At 43.7% G+C, this 11,837-nt stretch overlaps 1 protein-coding gene across 3 annotated transcripts; it reads right to left on the reverse strand.

Moving 5' to 3' along the window:
* Positions 1 to 1,248: 1,248 nt before the first annotated feature.
* LOC110525376 (protein fem-1 homolog B) lies at positions 1,249 to 10,389 on the reverse strand. 3 transcript variants are annotated; one of them, XM_036980449.2, is made up of 5 exons: positions 8,577 to 10,389; positions 6,141 to 6,324; positions 5,702 to 5,781; positions 3,764 to 5,220; positions 1,249 to 3,553 (listed from the first exon to the last, which is right to left on the reverse strand). In XM_036980449.2, exons 4-5 carry the CDS (start codon positions 4,009 to 4,011, stop codon positions 1,918 to 1,920), a joined length of 1,884 nt encoding a protein of 627 aa, XP_036836344.1. In that variant the 5' UTR covers positions 4,012 to 5,220; positions 5,702 to 5,781; positions 6,141 to 6,324; positions 8,577 to 10,389; the 3' UTR covers positions 1,249 to 1,917. The 3 variants fall into 3 exon arrangements, with proteins under 3 accessions (XP_036836344.1, XP_021461106.1, XP_036836353.1); XM_021605431.3 differs by lacking the exon at positions 5,702 to 5,781; XM_036980458.2 differs by lacking the exons at positions 5,702 to 5,781; positions 6,141 to 6,324 and having other exon boundaries at positions 8,577 to 8,965.
* Positions 10,390 to 11,837: the final 1,448 nt, after the last annotated feature.

An 11,837-nucleotide genomic window follows, 5' to 3' on the forward strand; every position in this document is an offset into this window, starting at 1 on the left:
TGGTGTTGTTTCCTCCAACACATTGGTGCAGCTGGCTTACGGGTTAAGCTGGCATGTGTTAAAAAGTGCGGTTAGGCGGGTCATGTTTCAGAGGAGGCATGACTCGACCTTCACCTCTCCCAAGCCCATTGGGGAGTTGCAGCAATGAGACAAGATCATAATTTGATATCACGAAATTGGGAAGAAAAAGGGAGATAAAAAATACATTTCAAAATAAAATACTCCAAAATAGGGCACCTTGACTACAATATCTATCAGAAAAGATCTACCAGTGTTATCACACATTCCATCATATCACATGAAATTGAAAAATCCTAACAATTGAGCAATATCTGTATAGCAACAGGGTGAATTGGCCAGATTCCATATGAAATGATAGCTGTGTGTGTTTGTGTGGAATTATCAGTTAAGATTTAAGCCCACTGTTGCTCTGACTCAATCCAGAAGCCATCTGTATGCATGAGATGTGGGTCATTGCATGTGACATTGGACCAATTTTGACACTACCCTCTTGGATGTCAGAAAATGTTACATTTACACATGACATTTTTTGGACCAATGTTAAAACATTTGGTATTGGTATTTCTGACAAACGTAAACTGATGAAGAAACACTGAGTTAAACTGTCTTTAGGCTAATTTGCATCTCAGTCCACTACTCACCTCAAACACAAAATACATACAATCTCCACTCAAGCCCCCCAAAATAAAAACATACGGTCACACAGTTAATGATTTACTTGGATGAAAATCTTGAATCAAATCACCTTTCATTCTCAGCTTTAATCTCTGATCATCTGATTAGAACACACAAAATTACAGACATTAGAATCGTTAGTTGTTAAGGACAAACGACAGGTTGCAAGCCTAGGCTAAAAGCCTAGGCTAAAGGCCAACATTCAACACCGCCACAAACAATCCACAGTCCCTCTCTCATTCGCTTAGCATGCGTACCCACACACAAACACAAGACAGAGAATGGAAGACATGCTCAAACATCAATACTAGCAGCATCCATTTAAAAATGGTCATTATGTGGCAATGCTCAACCAAAGCCGTGTAGTCTCCACACACAGAAGCCAAGCAAGTCAGGAGGGCCAACAACCCAAGTGTTGGTGACTTGGTTACAAGGGATATCTAGGCCTAATTATTCCAAAATATAAAATAAGGCACATCTTTACCAGACAGTGTTCATGTAAAAGAAAGCTCATTATACATCTATTTTTAAGTACAAAACAAAATCACACACCTCTTAAATAAACCTTTTTTTTTATATTGGTTATGAAAAAACAAACTCTTAAGTACAAAGTTCTAAATTCAACTACTACCTTCTCACCTCTTCTCTCACAGACACACATTCACTTGCTCAAACAACGGGCCTTAATAATCACTGCAAACCTACATACAACACCACTTCAACAGGCAACCTGCAAAATGAATCAATAGAGTAATGCTACTTTTCATGGTTGCGAACCTAGCTGGGAGTCTGGGACAATTGGGTCCATGCACTAAAAGCAGCCAAAAGGTGCTGCTGTTGTCACCATTGTGTGGATGCTTGGCTTTGCCAGGTATTCTCTTTGGAACACTTTGGGAAAGTGAAAGCTCAAAGCAGGCTGACAATTTCCTCATTCTGCTAGTGACACCCACTGTGTCACAATGACAGCCACAGACCGTAACACTTCAGTGGGAGAGATATGGGAGATGCTGCTGGTACTTGTGATTCATACTTAAAACAGAAAAAAGGAACCATTGTTTTAAAAAACAAAATGCATCCTACTATTCCTAATCATCAGCAGCAAACACCATTTTGATTTGATAGAAAATTAGAACAATAAAAAATATATATAAAAAATAAAATAAAAAAATCACAAGAACACAAGTTTTCTAATGGTTTAAAAAGCCTCCTTGGCCAGGTGGATCAGTGGAACTCCACAAACTCCTCCAGGGTCTTAGGGATCTGGTTGCGGAAGGTAATTTGGTGCTGGCGCACGGCACGTGCCGCCAGGCACTTGAGGCTCATTTTCATCTGGGTCTTGAGCAGGATCTCCGACACACCTGTGGTGCTCTTGTCCAGTGGCGTCTTCTTCTGCTTGTTGGTCATGTCAGTGTGGGCGCCAGCCTCCACCAGGCTGATGATGATGGCGTGCAGTGTCAGGAAGTCGCTGATAGGCCGGTTGTACTGGACGATGATGTGCAGAGGACTGTTGCCCTCGTGGTCCACCGCGTTCACTTGCGCACCGCAGTCCAGCAGCAGCTTGGTGACCTGAGCATTGGGGAAGCTGCACACGTCGTTGGTGTGGAAGTCGTCCACAGGCGTGCTGGAGCTGATGGCCAGGTGCAACAGGGACAAGCCCTCCCGTGAACGCGGGTCCAGCTGGATCAGGTTGTATATCTGCTCGTTGACATGGGCACGTGCCTCCTCGCCGCACACAGTCTTGGTGCTGATACAGACCAGGTAGAGGAAGGTGAACATATTGGACTCGTAGTTGTCCATGGCCGTGTGCAGCTCTGCCTCAGGCGCCGCCTCCACCCTTGCGATGTTCCTCTGGATCTCCAGCACACTGCAGTGTAACACCTGCTCCACTGGCTCCGCCCCCACCGGCTCCTTCAGGTGCACCATCTGGGAGAAGACCTGGGCGAACCGCAGCAGGTCCTTGTGCGTGTTGCGGTTGCCCTTCTGACGCAGGTGCAGCGCGTGCAGCCATAGCTTGATGCACTGGCCGAACTCCATATTGTCGGCGTACACAGCTCCCCGGTAGATGATGGGGTGTGACACGTCAATGTTATCCGATCCCAGAATACGCTCACGCACCATCAGGCCCTCCATGTGCAGCGCGTTGCGGTCTGCCCGGATTGCCTCCAGCTCCTGCAGGGTGCGGCACTCGCCCCGGCCGCTGTAGGCCTCGATGGGCGGAAGCAGCACCTTGGCGATGAGGCTGACGGGATCGCGGTGGCGCTCCAGCATGGCCAGGTACAGGTAGTGATAGGTCTTGAGGATGTCATAGTTCTCCCGGTCGTTGGCGAACGAGGCACCCAGCAGCTCAAGGGCCTCGATGCGGCTGTGCGGGCCACAGTTGGCATGAGACAGCAGCAGCTCCACCACCTCCGCCTTGCAGCTCTCCGCCGCCACCTTGATCGGTGTCATGCCGTGGCCGTTCACCACCATGGCAGCCTGGCAGCGCACCAGCTCCTTAACGATGTCCAGGTGGCCCTCCTCAGCAGCAAAGTGCAGGGCGGTTGCCCCACAGTGGGCCTTGGAGTTAGGGTCAGCTCCATGCTCCAGCAGGAAGCCCACTACGTCCGTATGGCCCTTGTAGGCAGCAATCATCAGGCAGGTGTTGTCATACTTGTTGGCGATGCCGATTTTGGCCTGGTGGTCCACCAGGTATTTCACAATGTCCAGACACCCGTCAAAGCAGGCTGCCCTCAGGGGGGTGGAGTTGGTGACAGTGGTGTGGTTGACTTTGGCCTGGTGGCACACCAACTGGCGGACTACCTCAAAGTGTCCTGCGCCAGCCGCACACCACAGAGCAGTGGCCCCATCAATGACATACCTGAAGGAGAGAGGAGATGGGTAGAATTAATCAATCATCAAATGCACATGGAAGTGTATTAAATACCTTAATTTCACACAATTATACCAACATAAATAAAGTGCAAATACACACAATTGACACAACACACAATTGAATTTAAGGAGTTGGTGTGCTGCCAGGCTGCCATGGTGGTGAACAGACATAATTATTAAATTCATGAATACTAACCCGTCAAATCTGACTGTGCCAGTTTGTTCAGTATCCACCCTGTAGTGATCCAGCAGCAGCCTCACAACTTTGTCATGTCCGTTTCGAGCTGCGATGATGAGAGGAGTTGACCTTTGGCCGGCGAGGTGGGTCACATAACTCAGTAGATATCGTGTCTCTGGCTTGGAGTGGTTGAGCAGCAAGGCGGCCAGCGTCAGGACTCGGCCCTCAGCCGCCGCTTTGTAGACGTACCCGGCAAGCGACTCCATCCAAGCCTAGCAGGTCGCCGGCACCTCCGCAAGTGTCGCCCGCTAGATGCACTCCAACGCAGCCCGCCTCCCATTAAAATACCGAAACAATCTCCAGTGCTCACATGAAAAACTCAATTGAGCGTGGTTGATAACTCGTTTATTAACTCAAACCCATTCTTCCACAGCACCTAGCTAACAAGTCGCATGAAAACTAGTTCGTATTATTTGTCTGTACTAACTTTTGGGTTCGATTTGCAACTTTGTCCTATATTTGGTGGCACCGAGCTAACACATAAACTGAGGTTCGCTAACGTTATCTAGCAAGCAGACGTTCAAAACCGTGTAAATAGCTAGTTATGTATCATACCAAAGATTTGATAATACTTGGAAGAGAGAGCAGTAACGTCTTGCTGTTTCATCGCTTTTCTTGAATTCCTCCTCTTTAAACACTTTGAAGCAGGCGGGATCAATGCAGAATTTGCTCGGATATATCCCACCAATGTGAATGTTTTGAGACCAGAGCAAGGCTACCTTTAATAGCTTTAACCTTTACCATCCAAGTTACTTACCGGAAGTGATTTTTCAACTCCCAAAATGCCTCCGAATAGAAACCGATAGCTACAATGTGAATGAGGCCGGGGATGCACAGAATTCTTTAACCAAAGATGTTAAATAAATACAGAGATATCAACGTATAAGGCACCATCCAGCAGACTGTCGACTAATCGCGTTGAAGTTGTTAGGCTGAGTCGACAAACCTGCCTATTTTCCTCTAAAGTACATAATGTCACGATTACAAAGCTATACGATATTACAGACAAATTAATTATATCACGTCTCAAAATATTTGTAATGTACTTCTTATTCATGAAATACATGCTAATGTTGGGTTTTTGAGCTAGCGACCAATTGACTCCCATTCACTCCTTAAAAGGAGCGCTCTCCTTGTCCCAAATTCACCCAAAATGCACTGCGCGGCCCATTACCGACGCATGAGCAACGTACACAATGGGCACTAATACATAGAGGAGTGGAGTTTTCCATCTCCTCAAAAGTATCTCTGCTTCTTCACAGGGCTTGTTTGAGTGGTAAGGCTGAAGCAACCGACTGCAGATGAAAGTGGAGGAGTAAAATCGGAGGATGTGCATCTGCGACAGCCGGAAGTCGGACACTGTTGTGACGTGGTTTTCCAACAGCAAGGCTCATTACTATGGCGGACCAAACCAGCTGTAATTAGAATGAAATGCATGAATAAATAAATGAATGAACACATAAAAAGATAAAATAAACCCCCACAATTAAATACATGAGCAAGGAAATACAAAAATACTGACTAAAATGTATTAATTGTATCTATTTATCTGAATGTATTTAATTATTGATCTATGTATTATATAATTACTCAAAGTGTAATTTTTTAATTCACAAGCATTTTGCTGCACCTGCAATAACATCTCCTAAATATGTGTATGTGACCAATACATTTTGATTTATATATATAGTACCAGTCAAACGTTTGGACTTTCATTCAAGGGCTTTTCTTTATTTTTACTATTTTCTAAATAATACAAAATACTTTTTTGATCTAATTTTCTGCTAACTAGCTATGTAATGACTATTCACTATCTAAAGTCTAGTCATACCAATTCATGAAAATGCCTTTATTTGTATGTAATGTTCAATGGAAACAAAGTTTTAAAACTCTGACGTGTTTTGGCTGCATGGCCTTCGTCAGGGAGCACAAAAATATGATAATGTCCTCTTTTGAACCGCTCTTTCCAATCAACCCTGATTTGAAGAGAGAGTGGTTACAGAATTAATTGGACAACACCTAGTAAGCAATACTATACACATTAAAAAGTGAAATACTGTAGATATGTTATAAAAAATGCATCTCAAGGCTAGAATCATCAGAACCACTAGAAAGGTTGTTCTAACCTTGAATATGATGCGTCAAAGTGTTAAGAATAGGAGAGCCATCTATTTTATAGTACACTAGAACACAGCAAACATGGACCACAACAGTCTAAACATAGCTGAGGGCAATATAGTAACATGTCCACTAGATGAGAGCAAAGGGACCTCAAACTATCCTACAGGAAAGGCGAGAAATCCATATCTTCATTTAAACTAGGGTACTTACTTACTTTTCTAATTGAGGCCGGAACATAGCTTGTAGGGAAGCAGGGTTGGCATGGGGTAAGGACTTGTAGTGCTTTGCCATGGGGCAGTCTTCACTGACTACCCGTATGGCGTACTTGTGTTCTGCTAAGCAGAAGGCATCTCTTTGTCTGTCCAATGTAGAACACCTTGCACTGTGGACATTCCAATCTGTAGAGGACGTGAGTGGTTTTGCAGTTAATTAAATACCTGATTTGATACTCAATTTTAGAAGCCGTGTCAACCAAAATACTTTTTCTGTGCAATATTTCTGCAATGGTTGCATTTAAAAGAGCCCTTGGGTTTGTGCTCTAGCCAAGTCTTTTGAGAGTCATCAGGAAGATAGCTGTGGACTAATTTGTCATTTAGGGTAGGACATCTCTTAAAGCTTATGACTGACTATTGGTTCTGGAAAGCCTGCATAGTAGCGTATAACTTTGGATGATTCCCCAATTATTTTCAATGATTCATTTTAATGTTCTTTGCTTCAGTGTTGTATTTTGTAACAAAGTACACTCTTTCTGGTGCATTACAAGGTACTCCCCTTCGCAAATAAGTTTTCTCTGTCAAGTCATCCAGCCCTAGATGAACTGAGCTGACTACACTGACTGTGCTAGGGGCAGACCACTAAGCTGGCACGCTGTCTAATCATTAGTTGATTATTTTAATCTGCTGTGTAGTGCTAGGGCAAAAACCAAAACGTGCACCCCTTGGGGTCCCGAGGACCAAGATTAAGAAACACAGCTCTAACGCCTAAACAAAATAGGTTCTCAGGAAGTGTTTGCTAACATACATAGACTGTTCCCCAGAATAAACAGAATAAATTCACTACATGACCAAAAGTATGTGGACACCTGCTCGTCGAACAACTCATTCCAAAATCATGGGCATTAATATCGCGTTGGTCATACCTTTGCGGTTTTAACAGCCTCTACTCTTCTGGGAAGGCTTTCCACTAGATGTTGGAACATTGCTGTGGGGACTTGCTTCCATTCAGCCACTTGCTTCCAACAGCATTAGTGAGGTTGGGCATTGTTGGGCGATTACGCCTGGCTCGCAGTCGGCGTTCCAATTCATCCCAAAGGTGTTCGATGGGGTTGAGGTCAGGGCTCTGTGCAGGTCAGTCCAGTTCTTCCACACCAATCTCAACAAATCATTTCTGTATGGACCTCACTTTGGGCATGGGGGCATTGTCATGGAGTAACAGGAACGCTCCAGAGAACGCGTTTCCACTGCTCCAGAGTCCAATGGCGGTGAGCTTTACACCACTCCAGCCGACGCTATGCATTATGCATGCTGATCTTAGGCTTGTGTGCGACTGCTCGGCCATGGAAACCAATTTCATGAAGCTCCCGACTAACAATCATTTTGCTGACATTGCTTCCAGAGACAGTTTGGAACTCGGTAGTGAGTGTTGCAACTGAGGACAGACGATTTTTACACGCTACGCACTTCGGCCACTCGGTGCTCGCATTCTGTGAGCTTGTGTGGCCTACCACTTCACGGCTGAGCCATTGTTGCTCCTAGATGTTTCCACTTCACAATAACAGCACTTACAGTTGACCGGGTGTTAGGAAAATTATGATTAAATGACTGGAAAAAAATATTTTAAATGGAACTGTAACTAAGTAAACTTAAACTCTGTTTTATTATATCTGATTAATAATATGAGTTCATAAGAAGGAATTGTGTGACACGGACAAGGAGTAATTAAAGTTAATGAACACCATTCCAACTAGGAAGAAAGAAATGGGTTGAGGATTAAGTAAACAGATAAGTTAACTTATGGTTGAACCGACGAAACTTAGCTCTGGGGTGTTTTAGATAAGACAGTGAGTGCATTCCTAGGTTTTCTGTTAATTAGAACTGTCAGCTAAGTGGTGATCGATAATGTTGAGGGGTCAAAAGTTATTTCAGTTGTGTTGTGTGTCCTGTGTATGTGCTAGGGGGGTCAGAATTAACTTTTAAAGTTCCCTTTGTCCCGGTCGAGAGGAGGGGATTCTGTTAAGCAATGAAATGACGTCATGTTATTGTATTGTATATAAACTGTTGCTCGTAGTAACGTGGCAGCGCGCTCCGAGAATAAATTATGTTACCTATTATTGATAAGACTGGTTTCCGTCTATTTTATGCAAACAAGAATCTTACAAATTCTCATAAAATAGATTAAGGGAATTCAATTAATGAAAACACATTGGTATAATTAAATGACAGTAACACCGGGGCAGCTCTAGCAGGGCAATGTTCCTACATCTAGTTGAAAGACTTCCCAGAAAAGTGGAGGCTGTTATAGCAGCAAAGTGGGGGACAAACTCCATGATTTTGGAAGGAGAAGTTCGACGAGTAGGTGTCCACATACTTTTGGTCATGTAATGTATGTGTCGAGTTGTGAAAGGAAGGCATAAGATGAGTTGGTGACTCACTAGTCCAAACTTGAGTTCCTCTGCCTTGTTGGTGTAGCGGTCCAGGGCAATGAAGTATAAGCCTGACTCCACCTGGTAAATGTGTTCTCTACACACACTGACCTGTCTGCTGAGAACAACTGGTGTGGAAGAGAGAGGGAAATTAGATGTCAGGAAATGTCACAGACAGAGTTCAATTGGAGTTAAAATGTTTTAACATCTTAATGTTGCATTCAAGGTAACAGTCTATTTTAGGACTGCAGTGGTTTATCAAAAGAGGTAACTATGGTTAATCATTTAGATAAATAAGTGATAAGATGTGAGGTTGAGCCAAGCTGTAGGTCAATTCTATGGTTACAAGTGATGCTGACACTCAGACTTTTCATTTTAAAAATGTATGTCAGACCAAAACCAATGATTTGAAGTGTAACAAACCATAAAACTATGCACAGGAACTCTGTTTGTCATGCATTTCAAAGTGAAAAATCTGAGTCTCCGCATTACTTCATTACTGTAGAATTGCCATGTGTCAATCCATATTTAGCAAGTATTCAGACCCCTCTAGCGACACATTTTCAAAAAGGTCACCAGCAACAAATCTAGCGACTTTTTCTGGTGTTATTGGAGACTCTGACGTGAAAGCACATATCGTTCTTACTCTTCTCAACGAGCAGCGGGTGCGGCAATGGGCCCCACCCCCGTCCCAAAGCACGCACAGGCGGCCCAGTCCTCACGCAGCAGTCCCTCCCAGCTGCAGTCAGAGCAGGAGATGTTCACCCCTCCGCGTGGGGTGAATAGCAAATGATTTGCGCATGCGGGAAGCTGATACCACCCTGACTTACATTCAGGGCAGGATGTAAATGTACTTAAAAAAAAAAAAACTACATTAAAAAATTAGGTAACTCCGCCAGAATGTCTCTTTTGGGTCACTTTTGCCGGTCACTTTTTGTCTCTCCCACGACGTTATTCCTCTCACCTACAGCGTCCATCACAATTATATGCACATGGCCAATTATGCAAATTAGGTGATGCCATCATTTAGTGACTTCTAGCAACTTTTAGGGCAGCCAATAGCTACTTTCCTTACTGAGGAGTTGGTAACACTGCTCAGTACTGAACAGCATTATGTCAGTTCATGCCCAACCCAGCTCGAAGAGAGCTTCTCCTATAGATTCACTTAATTCCTTTACCTACACTACTCATATTTTTTAGCAATGACTATAACATACATTCAGTATAGAACTATCGTTCTAACCAATAGACAGCAGCTTTGGCTTTGGTTAAACCACATGGATAAATGTTAGTTAGCTAGCTAATGTCATATATACATATATTCATACACATAGCTCATATATTATACAGCGCCAAACTTATCCGCTTGACTCAAGTCATTGCACACACCCCTGTTCGAACAGGAAGCACCCTACCCCCAGCCATAAACTGCCAGTTTCAGTTCCTCTTATCTCACGACCCCAGGACACACAGACATTCCATTGCATAAACACACACACTTCATCCCCCCTCTACTGGTCGGGTGCCCAGAGCAGAAGGCTCTGCTGTGCACCATTGGGGCTCCTGCTCTGGCTGGAGCAGGTCCGCCTCCAACCCTTCGGGACCAGTCAGAAGACCACCACGACAAGACTCCACCTACATTATTCTATGTATAAAAACTGTTGTAACCTTTGTTTAGGCCCCTTTTTCAGCTAACTCCATTTTGAGCTATATGAATCAGGTCCGTGCACGTTAAAAGTGCAGGACAAGATATCTTTTGACTCAATAAACTGCCTTTTTGTTACAACTGAAATCCACTCTGTCCAGCGTCCATGATTTGGTCTCACTCTCCTGTAAGTTAATCATCAACACTAACGTTAACTAGTTAGCTTCCTAGCTGGCTGACCTAGCTTGCCTCATCAATAGCCTGCTTTAATAACAGAAAACCAACAAAAAAAAACGACTTCAATATCATAGTTTATTAGCTAGCTAGTTGGTTAGATAATTTATCTACTGAAAAACTAATCGAACTTACCTCTTTATTTTGTCAGACATTAATTATTAACCTTTCACCGTCCCCTTTCATCTCTATGGTCAAAAATCCAGTTAGAGCGCAGTCAAGCCGTGATTGGTCCAAAAACCCTGACCAATTGAGTTTCAGTAGACTGCTTTAGGCTATGTTCAGTGACTAGAATTTCCGAGTTATAAAATTATAGTAAGCAGTTGAGTGAGCAAAATTGATTTTGGAGTGCAAACTGGAAAATCGCTGTGAGAGGAAGAAAAGACATCCGTGTGGTGATGCATCATATTTGTGAGTGTTGACATGTAGTGAGTATTTCTGCAGGCGAACAAATATCTCTGTTCTCAAAATAATTTACTGCATGTGGAAATGCAGTTCTGCTCGCTCAAAGTCATGCTCGCAAGCTTAATTTGCGCGCAAGAGGCAGCCCTGCTTTTGCGGCACCCTTCCTCTGCTCGACTCAAGTCTTTGTTAGCACAATTATGTTTTATCTTGCTCATGCATGCCATCTCCTGCCTGTTAGACTTTTGCAATCGATATTGACATCATTCTACAGTGCATTCAGAAAGTATTCAGACCCCTTGACTTTTCCACATTTTATATATTTTTTTATTTAACCTTTATTTAACTTGGCAAGTCAGTTAAGAACAAATTCTTATTTACAATGACGGCCTAGGAAGTGGGTTAACTGCCTTGTTCAGGGGCAGAAAGACAATATGTTTATCTTGTCAGCTCGGGGATTCGATCTAGCAACCTTTCGTTTACTGGCCCAACGCTCTAACCACTAGGCTAACTGCCTTTTTTTCCTCATCAATCTACACACAATACCCCATACTGACAAAACAAAAACAGGTTAATAGAAAAATATATATATATATTACTGTTACGTAAGTATTCAGACCCGTTACTCAGTACTTTGGGCTCCCGAGTGGCGCAGCGTTTTAAAGCACTGCATCTCAGTGCAAGAGGCGTCACTGCAGTCCCTGGTTTGAATCCAGGCTATATCACACCCGGACGTGATTGGGAGTCCCATAGGGCGGCGCACAATTGGCCCAGCGTCGTCCGGGTTTGGCCGGGGTAGGCCGTCATTGTAAACATGTATTTGTTCTTAACTGACTTGCCTAGTTAAATAGATAAAACTTTGTTGAAGCACCTTTGGCAGCGATTACAGTCTTGAGTCTTCTTGGGTATGACGCTACAAGCTTGGCACACCTGTATTTGGGGAGTTTCTTCCATTCTTCTCTGTAGATCCTTTCATGTTCTGTCAGGTT

Source organism: Oncorhynchus mykiss, chromosome 1 (genome assembly GCF_057628025.1).
Source record: "Oncorhynchus mykiss isolate SJ-2025 chromosome 1, ASM5762802v1, whole genome shotgun sequence".
NCBI lineage: Eukaryota > Metazoa > Chordata > Actinopteri > Salmoniformes > Salmonidae > Oncorhynchus > Oncorhynchus mykiss.

Coding starts and splice junctions, on each gene's coding strand:
- LOC110525376 (XM_021605431.3), bottom strand. CDS start 4,011: ATGGAGTCGCTTGCCGGGTACGTCTACAAAGCGGCGGCTGAGGGCCGA. Junction 3,554..3,763: donor GGCACAGTCAGATTTGACGG/GTTAGTATTCAT, acceptor TCTCTCCTTCAG/GTATGTCATTGATGGGGCCA.